A 20,691-nucleotide genomic window follows, 5' to 3' on the forward strand; every position below is an offset into this window, starting at 1 on the left:
GAATTAGTAGGCCGCACTCCCTGCTGTTGTTTGGCTTCACAGTCGAGCGGTTTGGCCTCAGCGCTCGGATCGCTGGCATTATTAGAGGTTTGCCCACAAAGACATCCTGGCACTCCACCAGTTCCCTACTTTATACTACTTGTGACCTTGTGTTTCCTACCATTAATCTAAGGGGCTGATTTTTATTTATTTTTTTAAGCTCGCATGGCATTGTTTCCACAGTATGCAGAACTGCAGCGTATACTCTACAAGTACACTGAACTTTCCAGCAAACCAGATTCACCCGTTAACACCCTGCAGCTGGAGATCTAAGGTGGTTTTGAGAGTGTGTTGTATATCTGTGCAGTTGCTATGGTGTTCAATTCAATTGTTGTTCAATTATTGTCTTCTGAGTGACTGCTAGGCAGTTGATGGAGGGTTTTGGCTGGTTACCAGGCAGTTGCTAGAGTGTTTTGGACTGGTTGCTATGCTGTTGCTAGCGTGTTTTGGATTGGTTACTAGGCAGTTGCTTTAGTGCTTTCATTGGTTGCTAGGTTGTTCTAGGTGGTTTATTGGCTGTTTTGATATTAGGCATTTGCTGTGTTTTGGCTGGTTGCTAGGCTGTTGCTAGGGTTTTTCAGCATGTTGCGAAGAGTGTTACCACTCAGTTACCAGAGTGTTTTGGCTGGTTACCAGGCAGTTGCTACAGTGTTTTGGCTGGTTAACAGGCAGTTGCTACAGTGTTTTGGCTGGCTCTTAGGCAGTTGCTAGAGTGTTTTTTGGTTGGTTGTTAGGCAGTTTCTAGAGTGTTTTGGCTGGTTGTTAGGCAGTTGCTAGAGTGTTTTTTGGTTGGTTGTTAGGCAGTTTCTAGAGTGTTTTGGCTGGTTGCTAAAGTCAGTTGCTAGAGAGGTTGGCTGGTTTATATTTAAATTACATTTATAAATTACATTTGAAGCCAAATTCGGCTGGCATTATGGAAACAGTGAATCCATATGTACAACATTAAGGCCGTCCTTAATATTTTTGATGTTTACATTGGCTTTTAGCCACGTGTTAATGCTCTGCAGTCTGGGAAAACATGCATATTAAAAGCCAAATAAAGCATACGCAATGCACTTTACAGGACTGTCATTAGATGGAACAAATGACCTGTGCAAACCTATGTTTTCAGAAAGATGGAGTGTGTGCTGTTGACAATATGCTTAAGAGATGTTTTCAACAATTAATAAACATGTTGTTTCCTCCTTTTGAAATCCCCTCTGATATGAAAACTGACAGTAGATGGATTGTAAGGAGCGAGACAGACAGGACTGACGGACATTCCTCTCTTAATTGACACTGTGAGTTGGCAGAGCTTCTAAACTCCTGTCAGTCATTTTCTTGGCAGAAACACTAAACAGGAAAAGGGAAAAAATATGTGCCATTGAGACTTTTGATTTCAGCAAAACCAGATCCTGCTTTTAGAAATCCCGATCTTTAGAAAATTCTCGCAGTCAGTCAACACACGTACAAAGATAGATAGTGTTGTATGTTCATCTATAATGGTCGATAGGGGGCGTCTATACTGGTGTTAGTGGAAAGCAAAGCACCTTACAGTCAGCACTCAGCATGATGTTTCCTTTCCTCCCTGATGGAGAGAAAGACGGAGGAGATGCTGCTTCTACTGCTGAAATCTCCCGTTTCTCTGGCGTTTTCATGGATTCTCGCGACTCTGGGATAATTTCATGAATGCAGGACCAGTTTTATTCGTGGAAGCTCCTAAAAGACTAAAAAGCAGAGGTCGATGTGGTGGATGAGAGTTGATGTCGTCGACACGGTCGCGCGCATTTCTACGAATTCGCCGGAATTCTGCGCGAGGGATTGTTTTTATTTCGATGTAGAGCGATCATGATGATGGATGCTGTTATCGAATAACTGGATTGATAATAATAATAATAAAACGTATAAAGACGCTTGAAGAGGCCTGTGTCCTGCTTTAACCGAAATCATCACATCATCATTGAAGCATGTAGGCTACTGTAGTAAATTACTTTTTTTTAATTATAATAATCGCGTAGATGTAAATTACTAACATGCTCGTTGTTGTCTTTATAAAAACGTATATTATATATTTGATCTAATTTATTTAAACTCAACTGTCAGAGTGATTCATTCATCACTGCAACTGCTTACAATGAATTTTTAAAGCAGTATAGTTCATAAAAAATTAAAAAAGACTATTCTGTCATTATTATAATTTTTTTAATATAAAGAAGTATATTAGGCTGATATTGTAGCCTACCGGCTACTGCTGACTGAATTATCTGTCATCGGTAGATGTTTTATCTGCTGTAATAAGTGAGCATCCTTTTATGACTTTCACCTTATATTGTTTTCTTTTCAACAACTGAACGTTCTTAATTATTGTCTTATAATATGACACTGACGAAGGCAAAGACCCGAAACTTTTGTCAACTTTATCTCCTGTCTATAATAAAAGATTTTTAGAGTGCAGACTTTTTTTTGTTTTGCATTTCTTATTAATATTACAATAAGAAATCGCAAATAATTATGGTTTTATTTTTATTTATATCCCAGATGATTTAAATTTTTTACGACTAATATGTGGCATAGTTTATTGCGATTTAGTCTGATTTGTTTTAAATACTCCTGAAAACTATTATCGACTAATCGCTGTGCAGTCATGACGTCATGAAGGCCGTTTAACCCTTCGCGGGGCTAAAATGAAAGTAGAAAATATGTTTCTCGTTATATTATATATTTTATCTATTTTATTTAAACTCAGCTGTCGGAGTTATGCATTCAACACATAGCAACCGCTCAAAATTTACATTTTAAAGCAGTAGTTCATTAAAAAAAAACAATTCCGCCATTATTAATTATTATATAGAGTTTGTGAATTATATTGTTCCAGCTACTGCTGATTGAATTATCTGTGTCATCGGCAGATGGTTTATCTGCTGTAATAAGTTAGCAGCCTTTTATGACTTTCTCCTTATACTGTGTCTATAGGGTTGAGGAACTTGTAAACCAGTGGATTTGGCGGCAGGACTTCTGGCTTCCTCCTGGCGTCACATGGAAAGATATCGCAGACGGGACATCAGACGGAGGTCGGCATCCCGTACCCCGTGACCTGCTCATCTGCCTGCCCTTGGCCCTGGGTTTCATCGCCCTGCGCTTTGTTTTTGAAAGGTCGACATCAATATCATGTCTTCATTGAATGAATTATGTTTAAATTTATTACATTACTGTAGAACATAGTGCTCTGTAGCTTTAAATTAAAGCTTGCTTCTACGCATGCGCAAGTATGTGTTACGGTGATTAATTTAATGTTTGCATGTTGAACACCTGCATCTCCACCAGTAAAGATATAAGTTGTTAAACTAATCTTTGCCTTACCGCTCGTCATTCAACAGTTACATTAATGCAGAGCATTATCTAAGTAGGCACAAACTCTGATTGGTCCTTCATAAATACACATTATTTATTTATCTATCTATTGTTAATGAGAATTAAGCATATTTCCCACCCAATACTCCGATCATATTTTGATTTATTTTTATACATTCTCAGTGGTCTTTAAATGATGATTATGCCGTTTTTAGCCAAAATCACAAAACCTGTGCCGTTTTCTGGGACTTCGCTTCAGCAGAGCGGCAGTAGCTCATTAGCAATTCGCCTCTGCGTTGTGGGCGGAGCCGTTGGCTGAAGCGAGATACATAGGCAGCAACAGCCTCTTTCTGTCTTTCTTTCTTTCTGTCAACACAGAAAACATTTCATCACTGGATAGTTTTTTTCGTTTAATTAAAGTGTTGTTTTATGTCAGCTGAATGTCCGGAACGCTTTTCAGAGAAGATAAGGCAACTTTTTAAGCACAATTCACACCCAGCGGCAATTCAGAAAAAGAAAAAAAAATCTCCGAATGCTCCACACGAAACTTTGGTCTTCCGACCTTTTACCACCGTGTCGATTTATTTTGATTAATATGTGCGAGGGAGAGAGAGCAAGACAGCGCTTAGTTTGGAGACGGTGAGGTCTTGTTTACATTTTCGCCTGGCTCCGAAGAAAGAGAGTGCGCGCGCGCGCGTCCGGGTCTCTCTCTCTGCTCGTTCTTTCAGTTATAAACATGTCCTGTCACAAGCGCAGCAGTTCATCTACATTACTCACCGATCAAATAAGACTTTGGCGGGACAAAAAATCACTTTGGCGGGCGCTAAAACAAGTTCAATGCAGGAAAATTCATGCGTGAATTTAACTGAGTAGTACATGACCATGCACTCGCACAAATGCGACCACATAAAATTTTAACTCGCACATTCTCAAAAAATGGTCGCAGTCTGGAACCCTGGAACGTAATCCATTCATCTCTCACAGCAACATGTTTTGGTAAAGCATGAAAGCTAATACCAATATCTCTCCTCTTAGCATTGCAACCCGCTACCGCACATTGGTATTGATCCACCATCGTCTTCTCTCTACTCCTGAACCTGACCGGACGGGGCGGGCCCCGCCCAGTGGAGTTACTACGTCACAACTCCAGTCTATTTTAGCCGGCATTTTAGCGTCTGCTACTGATTCACAGCCATTTGAATGCAGAAATACTCAGAAATACAACTTTGAGCTTATTTTTCTCAAGATATGTCCTCTAGCATAAGAAAAATGCCACAAGAACATGTTAACACCTAGAAAAACATGATTTTCATCGGAGTGGGTCTTTAAAGTAATGCAAAAAAATATTATTATACAATCATTATAAAACAGTACTGTCCATAATAATATATCAGCCAATCATAAATCACCTCAACTCTTCCAAACTCCGCCCTAGCAACCATTGTCGAGCACCTTAGCAACCAAAATCCAAAGAGGGATATCTTCCATTCTCAATGTCACAGACGAATGGGAGTTGGTTTATATCATTCATACTGACAAGTAGCCTTTGGGGATTCATCATTGGCAGCTCCCAAGCCACTCCCTAGCAACCAAACAGAGTACCCTAGCAACCGTTTAGCAAGACCTATATCTCTGCATCAGACCATCATATAGAGATGGGGGTTGGCTCATTTGTTTCGGTTGGGAAACAGACTGTAAAGATCACCATGGTAACTGTGTATTCACACCCTAGCAACCGTTTAGATCCACCTAGCAAACATATTGCAACATATAGAAGCCATATTTCAGCTCCACAACATCGTACAGACATGGTTATTGGCTCGTATGCAATCATGTACAACATTGTAGCAACTATCCTAGCAACCGAGTGGCGAGTTTTGCCACTGCAAGCACCACTCACATTTTCTTCAGGAAATGTACATTCTAGTTTTTAATAATATAAATTTTTTAACCATTGACGCAAAACTGTTGTGCAATGTGAAAACAATGCCAACCAATCAGAAGATATTTCATGTTAAATGCATATAAGAAGCAATATTTTGGACCAATGAGTTTCGCTGTGGAGTTTCGGCTAACAAGCATTATGCAAATCAACAAAAATGTTGCTTGTCTAAACAAAATTAAATTGAACAAAATATGCTAAATTAAATTTTTTATTGATTTCCTTTGGTTATGAGGTGAAGGACTCGCCCTTGACAGTTACATTCACCATTATTATAGAGTTGTCAAGTTTTTTTCCCCAGTTTGTCTGGATGAGCGGCTCAAGCGTAGACCTGTAGAAAGGATGCGACTCTCTCCAGGTTACAGCTGTTTCTTACGTCCTCCTGAAACTAAATCTTGATCTTTAATTATCAGATGGTCCCCAACATCTGGGTCTCCACCATCTTGCGTTTGAGTAAAGATCTTGAGTTACGGACAGCATCAGCTGTCAAAAATGTATCTTTTGCATTTGCTGTGAACCCCGTCACTCTCTTAACAAAAGCCACTGTGTGTGTCCCGTAGGGTTGTGGCGTTGCCGCTCAGCCGATGGTTGGGAGTCCGTGACAGGGTTTGGGTTCATGTCACGCCTGTCCCGAAGCTGGAGGCGTTTTACCTGCAGAAGAAGAAGCAGCCGTCACAGGTTAGTGAGTCACGTGTGCACCTGTGTGTGCCAAGAGTGAGATATCGAATTCTGTTTATCAACATCAGAGGCTCTGATGGCACTGTTACACCTTACATAGGCAGCTGATGACGAGTATAAAAATATGTTGCACACAAATATTGGGTACAGTTATGCATTTTTTATTAAATATAACTGTTTTATCAATATTTTTCGGTAAAAAATAAATAAATCAACTTTGGTTATTTTTTGTTGTATTTGTGTTGCAATGCATTCTGGAATTCCATTCCATGTATTTTTGAAAGCAGCAAAACATATAAGAATGTAATATTAAACATTTATAAAATATTAATAATTTATAAAAAAATATATAAATAACTTTTTAGTCATTGTTAATGATTATAAAGCATGTATAATAAGATAATTAATAATCTAAGATAATTATAGTATAGTATATTAATCTTAGATAGTTATTAAATTCTATTATATTTTCTAGTAAATAATGTATATCAGTATATATATATATATATATAATAAAATAAAATAAATTTAGTCATTAAATATTTAAATAAATCATTAAATACACTAAATAGTTATTAAAAACATTGAAAATCATTACATTTTAATAATTATTCAATCAGACAGATTAATAAATGTCTGTTGTATTTCATTTTAGCATTAGTTTGCATTCATTTTATCTTTGGATTAATTTTTCATTTAAGCAAAAACTTGTGTGATATATATATATATATATATCTGGGTCTCAGATATATATATATAAAATATATATATATATTATAGTAGTGATAATATAATGAGTCTCAGTGTAATAATGGATACAATTTTAAAATATATTTCTTTTAATATTTCCTCTAATTTTAGGGTAAAAAAAGAGCACGGTTTGGGGAAAGGCCCTTTTAGTTTGACAGTGTCTGTGTGTTTTTCTTCAGAATGATTTGGTGGTTCTGGAAAAGCACTGCGGACTCACTCAGCGCCAAATCCAGACCTGGCTGCGTCAGCGCCGGAACCAGGACAGACCCAGCAACACCAGGAAGTTCTGCGAAGCTTCGTACGTTCACAGATTTTCTGCCTAAAATGAGGCCACATCATAATTTGTGACTGGTTTGCATTTGATTTCTGTCTGGTTTCTCAGGTGGAGGTTTGTCTTTTATCTCATTGCGTTCTCAGCTGGTCTCATCTCCCTGATTAATGTGAGTTTCTCCAATGAGATACTATCTTTCTAAAGCATCTTACCAATTCTTTCCTCAGAATCGAACCCTTCATGATCACCTTTGCAAGTTAATATAATGAAATATCGAGATGTGTCTGACAATTTCAGAAAATGTTTTTATTTTTAGCATTTCATTTGAAAACATTTTTCTACACTTTCAGGAATTTTTCCCACCATTTGTGAAATAATTTTGAAGTAATTTTTTGTTATCATGAAAAATGATTTCTTTAAATTAAGACACTACTTGCACTATTTTGCTTCCATAAGTTGTCTTCTTTTAGACTTATGGAAAGAAAACATCCCAAATACAAAAAAGTTTTTATATTACTGCAATGGATCTATTTGCGTCTGTAGATTTCAGTTACAATACATAAAGGCCGTTCTCTCAAAATGAGTTTTTTTCTCCACTTCAGTAGCACTTATACACACCAAACCTTACAGTTTTAATCCCTTCTATATTCTGAAGGTTTTTACTGAGGGGTTTGTTGATACGGTATAGTTCACCTGATTTATATAACATTTAACTCCAAAAAATATGGAGAAAATGTATTTTTTCTGGCTGTTGACAGTATTTTCTGATTTCTGGACAGATAAAAAGAGAAATCCAGAATCTCTTCTGTAAAAACCTTTAACTCTAACATGTCAACAAAATCAAACAATATTTTTGAACCTGGCTTTATCCAGTGTTTAGATTAATGTTCTGGAAATGTATGCAAATTAGTCCATATTGAATTAGATCATGCGTAATTTGCATATTTAAATATATAAAATAAAATCTTGTATTAAAATAAATAATAAATTAATAAACTGGGGAAAGTATGGTTGTATCTAATAGTTCAAATGTTTACCCTGTTCACTTGTGATGTCTTGCCTTGAGAAAGTGAAGAAAGTAAAGAAGTTAAGATTTTTTTTTTGTTTAAATATTTATTTTATTTAAAGTTAAATATTTCTAGAGATAACTATCTATCTATCTATATAAAAAATGTAGTAAAATTAATAAATAAATAAAAAATATTTCTTAATAATCTCTAAATTGGTGGTCCTTTTATGAATAATAAATTGGTGCATGTTTACTCCAAAGTAAAAAAGAAGTGTTTTTGTAATCAAAACTTAGCTTTTGCACATTCTCATTTAATAATTTTTGTCAAATTATGTTCTTCAGACCCCATGGTTTTGGGATCATCGGGAATGCTGGAACGGATACCCAAGACAGGTCCGTAACAAACGCCTCTCAACACACACTCGCTTCCTGTGAACAATCCCAGGAACTTTATTCACTCTGTAGAGCTCCTTTGTAGGAGATTAGGCAGAAATCTGAGGAACTAGTCAGCGCCGCACCCTACGATACCATCAAAACAGTCATGATTCATAGCCAGAAATATGTTTATCTCCTTAATGAAAATAAAAATCTTTTGTTTTCAGAAATTAAGGATAAAATGTTTCTGTTAACTTGCAAAATCAACCTTTCACTTGTTTGAATATTGGTGTTAATCTAAAACTAAATAAAAAATGTTTTTTTTTGTCAAGACAAACTTTGACGTTGGCTTAATAAAGGCGGCGAAAAATTTAAGTAGTTAAAATTTTAAGTTTAAAGGTTTAAATCTTTTAATTCTAAAATTGTTTTATGTTCGAAATAGATTTAAAAAGTAGGTTTTAAGGCCAGAAAGAAAGATACATACATACATACATACATACATACATTGATGGTAGATAGAAAGATAGATCCATAGATAGATAGATTCATAGATAGATAGATAGATAGATAGATTCATACATACATAGATAGATACATAGAATCATACATACATAGATAGATACATAGATACATACATACATAGATAGATACATACATAGATTCATACATACATAGATAGATACATAGTACATACATACATAGATAGATACATAGATTCATACATACATACATAGATAGATACATAGATTCATACATACATTCATAGATAGAGAGATAGATAGATGAGATAGATAGACATATTTTTTATTATGTTAAGCCAACATAATAAGAGGAATAAAATTCATAGTTGTGCTTTTCCAGATCATATTGTCATATTATTTCTGATTTGATCTGTAGGCCGTAGCAGAAGCTCAGTACTGGTATTACATCATGGAGTTGTCCTTCTACCTCTCGCTTCTGCTCTGCGTGTCTGTGGACATAAAGCGCAAAGTAAGTTTGACTCCTTCAACATGAACTTATAAGGATCTTATAACTGATAAATTGTGCTTTGTGTTTTATTTCCTGGTTGTGTAGGACTTCAAAGAGCAAATCATTCATCACATCGCCACCATTTTCCTCATCGCATTCTCGTACTGTGCGAATTATGTACGAGTGGGAACCCTGGTGATGCTCGTCCACGACTCCTCGGACTTCCTGCTGGAGGTAAATCGTTAAATTTGATTGGCTGCTCTGCTCTCAGTCTTAGGATACATTAGTCAAGTCAAGTCAAGTATATTTGTATAGCGCTTTTCACAATACAGATTGTATCAAAGCAGCTTCGCAGTATTAAATTAAAATAATACAACAAGGTTTGTTTCTAGTGGAATTTATTGATTGATAAAATTAAATCAAATATCCCCAAAATATCCCCAACTGAGCAAGCCAAATGCAACAGTGGCAAGGAACCGAAAAACTCCATCAAGTGACCTAATGGTGTCCTAAAACTCCATCAGGTGACCTAATGGAGAAAAAAAAACCTTGGGAGAACCCAGGCTCAGTCGGGGGCCAGTTCTCCTCTGGCATTTATGAGCTAGAGGCCTGATTTAACTGTAAGATTAAAAATATTATATGAATGCCTGGCTGAAGAGATGAGTCTTTAATCTAGTTTTAAACTGGGAGAGCGAGTCTGAGCAACGAACAGTATCAGGAAGGCTATTCCAGAGTTTTGGAGCTAAATGTGAAAAAGATCTCCCTCCTTTGGTGGTTCTGGATATCCTAGGTATGACCAAAAGCCTAGAATTTAGTGATCTTAAAGAGCGCGATGGATTATAGGGCGATAGAAGATCCGTTAAATAGACTGGAGCTAAGCCGTTTAGGGCTTTATAAGTCAATAGCAATACCTTGTAATTAATACGGAATTTTATAGGTAACCAATGTAGTGATGATAAAATCGGTGTTATGATCATATTTTCTTGATCTCGTAAGAACTCTAACAGCTGCATTTTGGACTAACTGTAGCTTGTTTATTGAGGATGCAGGACAACCAGCTAATAAAGCATTACAGTAATCCAGTCTCGAGGTCATGAATGCATGAACTAACTTTTCTGCATCAGAAACTGATAGCATATTACATAGCTTAGCAATGTTTCTAAGGTGGAAAAAGGCTGTTTTTGTAACATATGAAATATATGTTACTGTAGAGGATAAAGTAACAGGACATCCTATGATGTTAAAGTTGTATTGTGCGAGGTTTTGTGGGCGGTTTTTTGAACCGATAAGTATTACCTCTGTCTTGTCTGGATTTAATAAAAGAAAATTGCGCGTCATCCAATCTTTTATATCTTTAACACACTCTGTCAATTTGGATAATTTAGCGTTTTCATCCGGCCGTGATGAAATATATATTTGAGTGTCATCAGCATAACAATGGAAACTAATTCCATGTTTCCTTATAATATTTCCAAGTGGCATCATATATATTGAGAATAACAGAGGGCCTAATACAGATCCCTGCGGCACTCCATAGTTTACTGGAGTTATGATAGATTTTTCTCCATTTAAATAGACAAAATGGTAGCGGTCAGATAGGTATGATTTGAACCAACTTAATGCTTGTCCTTGAACACCAGTATAATTTTGTAGTCGATCTAAGAGTATTGTGTGATCTATAGTATTGAACGCAGCACTAAGATCAAGTAAAACTAGTATTGAAATACAGCCTTGGTCAGAAGCTAAAAGTAAATAATTTGTGATTTTAACGAGCGCTGTTTCAGTGCTATGGTGCGGCCTGAATCCAGACTGAAATTTTTCATAGATATCATTTTGTTGCAAGAAAGAGCCCAGTTGAGCGGACACCACTTTTTCTAATATTTTAGACATAAATGGTAGATTTGAAATGGGTCTATAATTTGCTAGGTTATTATGATCTAATTGTTGTTTCTTAATGAGAGGTTTTATAACTGCCAGTTTAAATGTTCTTGGAACATGACCTAAAGATAAAGACGAGTTAATAATATTGAGGAGAGGCTCTTCCACTACAGGTAACACTTATTTCAGTAGTTTAGTTGGTATAGGATCTAATAAACATGTTGTTGTTTTAGATGAAGTGATACGTTTATTTAACTCTTTTTGTTCTATAGTTGTAAAGCACTGTAATTGTGCTTGCGGGGTGATAATTGAGGCTGAATTATAAGGCACGATTGAAGATTGAACGTTTACAATTGTGATTCTGATGCTTTCTATTTTCTCAGTGAAGAAGTTCATGAAATCATTACTACTGAACTGTAACGGGATATTTTGTTCGGGTGACGTCTGTTTATTTGTTAGTCTAGCCACGGTGTTAAATAAAAACCTTGGATTATTTTGGTTATTTTCTATTAGTTTGCGGAGGTGCTCAGCCCTGGCCGCTTTTAGGGCCTTTTTATAACGTGACATACTGTCTTTCCACGCGATTCTAAAGACCTCTAAATTAGTTTGTTTCCATTTACGCTCTAAATTACGGGTTTCTCTCTTTAGAACATGCGTAGTATTGTTATACCATGGTGCTTTATTTTTCTCTCTGACCTTTTTTAATTTAATGGGTGCAACAATATCCAATGTTCTAGAGAGAATGGTGCTCATAGTGCTAGTTAGTTCTTCTAGTTCATCTGTTTGTTTGGGTTCAGGCCGCAGCTGAGACAGATCAGATTACAGCAGTACGTAATATGCAAGTTACCATGTAATGGTCAGTGACATCATCACTTTGCGGTATAATATCTATATCGGTTGGATCGGTTCCATATGATATAATTAAATCGAGTTTATGATTTAGACGATGAGTGGGACCAGTGATGTTTTGCTTGACCCCAAAGGAGTTTAATAAATCTGTAAACGCAGCCCCTAACGCATCATTTGAATTATCTACGTGTATGTTAAAATCTCTAACAATTAATGCTTTATCGACGTTGACCAATAGATCGGAGAGAAAATCTGCAAACTCTTTTAGGAAATCAGCGTAAGGCACTGGCGGTCTATATACGGTAGCCAAGGCTAGAGATAATAGGGATTTTTTTTCTTACATCTAAGAGCGTAACATTTAGTACAAGTACTTCAAACGAATTAAACTTGTCAGATTTCTGGGATAGTCCTAAAATGGTTCAGGTCATACTTAGATGGGAGAGGTTATTATGTGAGTATAGGAGACCATAAGTCTGAGTGGACATCCATGACATGCGGAGTCCCTCAAGGCTCAATTCTTGCGCCACTCCTGTTCAACCTGTATATGCTCCCAATGAGCCAAATAATGAGAAATAACCAAATTGCTTACCACAGCTATGCAGACGACACACAGCTGTACTTAGCCCTATCGCCTAACGATTACAGCCCCATTGACTCCCTGTGCCGATGCATTGACGAAGTCAACAGTTGGATGTGTCAAAACTTTCTTCAATTAAACAAAGACAAAACTGAAGTTATTGCGTTTGGAAACAAAGATGAAGTTCTCAAAGTGAACACATACCTTCACTCTAGGGGTAAAACAACTAAACATCAAGTCAGGAATCTTGGTGTGACACTAGAGTCAGACCTTAGTTTCAGTAGTCATGTCAAAGCAATAACTAAATCAGCATACTATCATCTGAAAAATATTGCAAGAATTAGATGCTTTGTTTCCAGACAAGACTTAGAGAAACTTGTGCATGCTTTCATCACCAGCAGGGTGGATTATTGTAATGGACTCCTCACTGGCCTTCCCAAAAAGACCATAAGACAGTTGCAGCTCATACAGAACGCTGCCGCTAGGATTCTGAGCAGAACCAGAAAATATGAACATATCACACCAGTCCTCAGGTCTTTACACTGGCTCCCAGTTAGATTTAGGATTGATTTCAAAGTATTATTACTGGTATATAAATCATTCAATGGCCTAGGACCTCAATACATTGCAGATATGCTCACCGAATATAAACCCAACAGATCACTCAGATCATTAGGATCATATCAGCTAGAAATACCAAGGGTTCACTCTAAGCATGGTGAGTCTGCTTTTAGCTATTATGCCAGCCACAGCTGGAACCAGCTTCCAGAAGAGATCAGATGTGCTCCTACAGTGGTCACATTCAAATCCAGACTCAAAACACTTCTGTTTAGCTGTGCATTTACTGAATGAGCACTGTGCCGCTGTTCGTCCGACTGTTTGTACTGTACTGTATTTTACACTCTATTTTTCTAAACTGTTTTAATTATTCTTATTTCTTTTAATTATTTTAATTTCTCCTATGTCAGCAGGGCATTTAGCCCGAAACTGTAAATGCCCACTCAGAAGGTGATAATGTGAAAGTGATTAATGTGGGTTTGAAAGTAGAACAGTATTTAAATGACGATATTAAAGTTTTCGTCTGAGAAAGAATGTGAACGCAGTGCTAAAGTGCTAAAGAAAGTGAAAAGAACGTGTGAGTAAATGAGGGAGAAAAGAAAGTTAAAGGAAAGTTGATAGATGGAAGTCGTAAGAATATTGAAGGTTAAAAGAAGGTTGAAAGATTTAAGTCTTAAGGGAATCCTTTGAAAGAAAGATCTATAATAAATATTCTTTTTTATTTTTTAAAAGTACTGTATTTTATTTTATTTTTCTAAACTGTTTTAATTATTCTTATTTCTTTTCATTATTTTAATTTCTTCTATGTAAAGCACTTTGAATTGCCATTGTGTATGAAATGTGCTATATAAATAAACTTGCCTTGCCTTGCCTTGCCTTGTCACCTGTTTTCTGGGTAACATTAAGAATATCTCTATAGATTGTTGCAACACCGCCGCCACGACCAATCAGACGGGGCTCATGCTAATAACAGTATCCTGATGGAGTAGACTCATTTAGACCGAAATAATAATTTGGTTTAAGCCAGGTTTCAGTAAGGCAAAGTACATCGATGCTATTATCTGTGACGATTTCATTTACAATAACTGCCTTAGGTGTGAGTGGCACGCCAGACCTACATCAAGATGTTAGGTCTGGAAACTCACCATAGACACGGCTCAATCCGAGGGGCGGGATAAACGGCTGTCTTTCAAATTCCCTCTGCACGCAATAGGACAGCGCTTCAACCAACCAGAGCGTTTTCCCAACAGCGGAGCTAACGTTAGTTGATAGATTCAACTTTTTCCATATCTGGCCGGCAAAACGACGAACACATCTTCCTTTTTTTAAGAATGACTTAAGTGCCGTTCTTTGCTCTTTTCGTCGCGGACAAAGCCGATTCGAAAGACTGTTCTCCAGCAGCAGCCATTCTCTGTTTTCAAGTCGCAGCCAGGTAACCGTCGCAACTCTGTCGTCATATGTTAAGCCTGCCCCGCCTACTCTATAAGCGACGTGATTGGCCTGACCCAATTTAGGTTTTTGCAGCTTGAAAGTCTATGGAGAGTTGCTAGACTACCCTGGAAGCAAAATACATTTTGCTGCCGCTAGGGTGCGTCTAGATTTCTAGGCTAGCCTTAGGTGTGAGTGGCAGTTAGTGAATTAGTGATACAGTTGAAACAATAGTTTTATGGTTCCAATTGGCACTTAATTCAGACTTGTGTTAATTCAAATGGCCACAATATTAATCGCATAAGTTTTTACTGTAAAAATAGTTTTGATCTTGTCAGATTTATTTTAGAAGTTGTTTCAGGTTCTTTTTGCTTCAGGGGTAAATAAATACCAGGAAATACATTATAGATTCACAAATTCCCCTTAATGAAAATTAATTTTCCTTAATAGTAAAAGAATGAAGCACATAAACGACCTTGACTTCCATCAGTTTATCGCTCGCATAAATAACCAATGTTTCATCTTTGTTTAATTGTTGATTTGCAGTCTGCTAAAATGTTCAATTACGCTGGATGGAGGAAGACGTGCGATTCCCTGTTTGTCATTTTCGCTGTGGTTTTCCTGGTAACTCGCCTCGTGGTTTTCCCATGCAGGTAATAACTTCATCGCATCGCGTATGAAGGCACATTTCATTTGAAACGTTGATTTTGAATACATTCTTCTCAAGTATGAGATGTCCAAATGGCTTAAAACATTACTTATAAACTTCATTTTCAGAGTTATCTATACAGCTGTGGTGGATTCATTGGACGTCTTTCTTCCGTACTCTGGTTATTATTTCTTAAACGGCCTATTGCTGGTTCTTCAAGCACTGCACATCTTCTGGGCTTGGTTGATTCTTCGAATGGTTCACAAATTTGTCTTTTTAGGCAAAGTAAGTATCAAAGTTGCTATCTCTTTAACTTTTTTTCTAAGTGTTACAGAATAGTCATTTACATTTTTTTAAGTGTTTCGGAATAGTCATATAAAAAACGTCAACGTGTTTTTAAGGTGGAACGCGATGAACGGAGTGATGAAGAGAGTGAGGTTGATGAAGATGAAGTTGGAGAAGAAGAGTGCAGCAGGGAGCAGAAAAACGGTGCATTTAACTCAAAATTGGCATCATTAGCCAATAACTGTGTTTTGAACAATTTAACCAATCAAAGACGAAAAATGAATAGCAGAACGCCGAAAGCCAGATAGTAAAGCTACTTTATGATTTTTTTTTATGTTTAAACATATTAAATGCCCTCCACTCCTCTTGGCTTATCTTGTTTGTCAAGGTCTAACTTTGATTTCAGATTGACAATGTTTTGGTTGTGTGATTTGAAGAAACCTAATGCACTGATTGCATAGAACAAATACTTCTACTTGTTTGCATTATTACATTACCATTAGAGTATACTGTATTTGATATGGGTTCAAAGCGCTGTCTTTAATTGGTTTAATTAAAGTCAGTCGAATTAATCAAAGTGATGGTTGTGTAAAACTTAAACAGTAAAATAAATAGATTTTTAGGGGCATTCTTTTTAAGTACTTTTAATAGAACAAAACATGGATATTTCAGTCTTCTAAGTTGTGTGAAAGTGTGAGCTTTCTGCAGTGGCTCTTGTTTTTCTAAATGGGCATTTGTGGACCACTTAGAAAAGACTTAGAGCGCCATCTAGTGGTGAAATATCCAATTGTCTTTGTGATTTTGCTACTGTTGCAAGGAACTACTGGGGCTTGTTGTTTTGTAAGATAGCCTAGTACTTTTTGTTGTGCATTGCCTTACTAAACAAGAAATGCGATGATTTGTGCATAGAAATCTTAAAAGTAAAAGTGGGTAGTGGGATTTGAGGAGTCCTATGTAGACCCCTTAATTTTTTGATTATTGAATCTGCTCTAAGGGCTAAATGTTTTTGTTGTTCTGCATAGGGCTGGAAATGTATTCATGTTTAGAATACATTCACACACCTAGCCTAAGTTGTTTATTTGCACCATAGCCATAAACTGAGCCTTTGTCCGAAATCTGTGCATCTGTCCTACACTGTTTCACTTTTGTTTTAAAATGACCTGTGATTGTTTTTGTATGTTTAGTTATTGGGATTTTACTGTGCTCTGATTTCATTAATACTAACATACTGCAGATGTTATTTAACTTTTAACGATGACAGAAGAGGGATATATTATGAAATAAGAACTTTCATCTTTAATACTGTGTTATTATTGCATACTTGTTTCTCACTCCACTATTTTCTCTGTGACCTTTTGAATAACAATAAAAATGTTAAGAACAATGATCCTCATATAATTAATTATCCCCAACCTTGCTCAACAAACTGTTTCTGTATTTGGTTTATTGTATGTCATTTGGCTGAAAGAAAGAACCGTGTTAACATGGCTTCAGAAGGGATTCACATGCATTGTGACAGAACCTCTTATGGGTACAGGACAGGGTATTTTATCATCAATTTCTAAGCAAGTGTCAATGTAAGGGTCCAGTAGGATCATGTTTGGTAATGTTTTGTTAATCTTCCTCTCGCTCAGTATGTAAATCTGCCCTTTTACTGTGGCACAGCCTGTGAAGAATTTGTTGTCCAGACAGTCCTCTTGAAGAATGGTCCACTCGTCTGTGTCGATGTCTAAGCGCAGAGCCTGTCCTCCCAGCAGATAGAGAGCACCATTGAGCTCTGTTGCAAGAAGGTCGTAACTGGAAAAGAAGTACACGTGTACAAAACTGACACAGGACTGGTTGAAGTGGCATCTGTGCATTGCCTGAAAACAGGAGTTGAAAACTCTGGCCCTCGAGGTCCATTGTACTGCAAAGTTTAGCTTCAATCCTTATCAAACAAACATGCCTGTAGTTTTCACGTAATCGTGATTTTTTCAGACTTGTTTGATTTGTGTTGGAGCTCAACTCTGCAGGGCAGTGGACCGTGAGGGCCAGAGTTGCCCAACTCTTCCCTAAAACAAGTTGGACACAATTTCATTTACTCACCGTGGGAATGGAGAATATGACACCACGTCCCATTGGTCAACCTCTGGCCTGTACCTCTGAATCCCACTGTAAACTTCTCCATTCTCATCCAGACCACAGGCCACGTAAATACAAGTCCCCAAACTGACAGTAGCCGCCCTTTCCACAGCCCTCACCATGGGACTGACGGCGTCCCATTCTTCTGCTCCCAGAACCAACCTCTCGACGTCAGCCACAGGTCCCTCATCCATGCTACCGCCAAATACAAACAGCTTGAACTCCAGAGCCGCTGAGCAGTGGCTGTGTCTGGACTTCTGCATCGCCGGGCCGTCCACCCACCGCTCATTGGCACATTGATAAATGCTCACCCAATCCACGTTGTACCACAACACATCCCGGAAGTAGCCTCCAGTCACTACTATGCTGTCCCCTTAGAGAAAGAAATAGCATTTAAGATGGGGAGGACAGTAAGACAAAGAATGTGAAATAACATCCCTATTCTGTTCCTGGAGATCTACCTTAATGCAAAGTTCCCAAATCAAACACTTAAACAAGCTCATTAAGATCAGGAACACTCAATAGTTACAAAACAGGTGTTTTGGAGCAGGGTTGGAACTGAACTCTTCTGAAAGGAACTCTTCTTTTGCAGGGATGGATGGGATTGGCACCATCCACGTAGGGATGAAACTGAACTGATACTACAACTGCATTTCTTTCTTATGCGTTCTTCCACAGAGAACAAATAAAGTTGTTTAACTTCAAGTATGACTGCACAATAACTGGTAATAGTTCTGGTTGGCTATTCATATTGCAAAGCATTTTGGTTATACGCTGTTCTGTGCTCATCCTCTTCCACAAGTGTAGTACTTTTAATTGATTAGATCTACAGGAACAGGTTTGGGCACTCCTGACATAAAAGACTTATATTGGGAAAGGCATGCAACACCTGATCAACCAATATTCAGATAGGTCATTATGCTAACAACTTGTGGCAGGTTAAAATGTATAGGGCCAGATGAGGTTGTTACCTACTGCAGCCACGGAGTACTGCGTGAGACACTTCTTTTGCAGGGGTGGATGGGATTGCCACCTTCCACTGTAGGGGTGGAACTGGTACAGCAATTGCTCTTCTTGCTCATGCGACCCACCGAGAACAAACAGAGTTTCCTTTGAACGAGTTCTAGGGATAGACCTGCCCATAGTCCAACTACTGGGCAAGTTATCGTTCAGTCTACAAATTAGCTTAGCACGTGGGTCTGAACTGTTTATCTTGGTCAGAAGATCAGTAATGTAGGGAAGACTTAAGCACTCAGGCCTAACCAGGCCCACTAGTTCCATGAAGTCTTCTTCCCGACTTGGGGCAAATGCTGCCCAGCGAAGGGCCACATCAAGGACCAGGTCTTCCCTGGGAATGCTTAAGTTGTCGCTAGCGAGGAGGTCGGCAATGCTTTCCTTTGAAAGGAACATAAAGTCCTGCTCGGAGGCTATGGCAGGTAGATGGGTCAAGGCTACTTCCCTTGCTGCGGCGTAGAGGTCCAGACAGCCAAGCTGCCAAGCATATGCCATCATTCCCAAACAGTTACAAAGATGCAATTGCCTTTCCAAGAACTTACAGCAGAGTAGCCGAGCCCTGTCCAACTGAAGGAAGTCGGCAGCCTCCAGAATATCAAGGACGTTCTTTCTGTCCAGGGTCAGCTTTAAGTTCTTTGTGAACTCCATTAGGGTGTGGAACTGCCGTAGTCCAACTCCCTTAATCTCAATGTGCTTCCTGGTGCTCTCCCGACCACCGCCGAAGAACAAGGCTCGGAAGTAGGGACTCAGCTGGGCCAAATGCTTGCGGTTCACAAAGAATAACTCTCCCTCCACTTGGAGCACTACATCAGGAGCGACAATGACAGCATGCTGGTCCTCCTCAATGAAATCTTTCTCAGTTTCTGGGCTCCGAACATTGGAACCTACTTCTTGCTTTACACAAGCCATGATTGTGCACTCACCCTCCCACCACTTGCTTCTCTGTTGAAGCGAATCATGTGACATTTATAGCCTTGCCCTAGCCTGTCACATACTCTCCATGGGAATGGGGTCAGCAAGCAAAGGAATACAAGGGCTAAATATATCTTGGGTACAGCGCTAGCAATGCCTGACTTCAAAAAGCACACAAAATGCTTTCGTGAATATATTAAAGGACATCTTTTTCAAGGATTATTATACACGGCAAGGCTGAAGTCAGTCTCCACATCAAGGTTTGAAATGTGTACGTATGCAAGATTCAAGTCAATACTACAAGGGGTAGATTTTGGACAACTGAACAGCTCTAACCCATATGAGGATTTTATTTTGGGAAATATTGATGAATACATTTTTTTTTTTAAATATCTATATGGCTCAAGAAATAAACTCCTTTAGAGAATACACTTCATGGAGGGTTTCATGTATTTTCAATAAATATGCATTAAACTTTTAGCATTTTGTGATCTTGTCACCATTTTATAGCATCAACTGACTCTTAAAAACAGAGTCATTTAAACAACTGCACAATTGTAGCCTACCCTAAATCTTGGATACATCCTTACATTTATTTGTTTGATTTCACTGCAATGTTTGAATACAAGAATAATGCAATTCAATGTTCATACATTTAACTTCAAGTATAACTGCACAAGAAATGTGTAAAGAGGACATATCACAAGTGTAATTTTGTTTTCGTAACTCTAATTTTCCTTACCTGATAAAAAAAGTTTGCCATCTCCCCGTCGGGGAATCAAACCCCGGTCCCCGCGTGACAGGCGGGGATACTTACCACTATACTAACGAGGAGCAAGCCATAAACTCAGCCAATAGATGGTGTCAAGAACCTATGATGTAGAAATACACAACATTGACTGGAACTGGCATTATATATTTTTTTATATGGGGTTATCAGTGTTTTACAGGAATGCCATAGTATTCTTTGAAGTATGACTTAAATACTAAATAGGAACTCCCAATACCAATACAATATAGTATCAACTAAAGTATTGTAGTTCATTGTGTAAGTGTT

At 37.8% G+C, this 20,691-nt stretch overlaps 2 protein-coding genes across 2 annotated transcripts; one reads left to right on the top strand and one right to left on the bottom strand.

The window, feature by feature from the left end:
- Nucleotides 1-1,853: 1,853 nt before the first annotated feature.
- On the top strand, nt 1,854-16,203 carry cers4a (ceramide synthase 4a). The gene is made up of 11 exons (XM_082139231.1): nt 1,854-1,987; nt 2,992-3,171; nt 5,872-5,989; nt 6,919-7,037; nt 7,122-7,179; nt 8,362-8,412; nt 9,292-9,384; nt 9,469-9,597; nt 15,200-15,306; nt 15,431-15,587; nt 15,704-16,203. Coding segments are annotated over exons 1-11 (1,206 nt in total). The 5' UTR covers nt 1,854-1,985; the 3' UTR covers nt 15,896-16,203.
- A 494-nt stretch (nt 16,204-16,697) lies between these two features.
- On the bottom strand, nt 16,698-20,637 carry LOC309476011 (kelch-like protein 24). The gene is made up of 3 exons (XM_082139085.1): nt 18,680-20,637; nt 17,673-18,081; nt 16,698-17,384 (listed from the first exon to the last, which is right to left on the bottom strand). Exons 1-3 carry the CDS (start codon nt 19,686-19,688, stop codon nt 17,078-17,080), a joined length of 1,725 nt encoding a protein of 574 aa, XP_081995211.1. The 5' UTR covers nt 19,689-20,637; the 3' UTR covers nt 16,698-17,077.
- Between the last annotated feature and the right edge of the window lie 54 nt (nt 20,638-20,691).

This window comes from Leuciscus leuciscus (genome assembly GCF_965113295.1).
Source record: "Leuciscus leuciscus genome assembly, chromosome: 15".
Taxonomy (NCBI): Eukaryota; Metazoa; Chordata; class Actinopteri; order Cypriniformes; family Leuciscidae; genus Leuciscus; species Leuciscus leuciscus.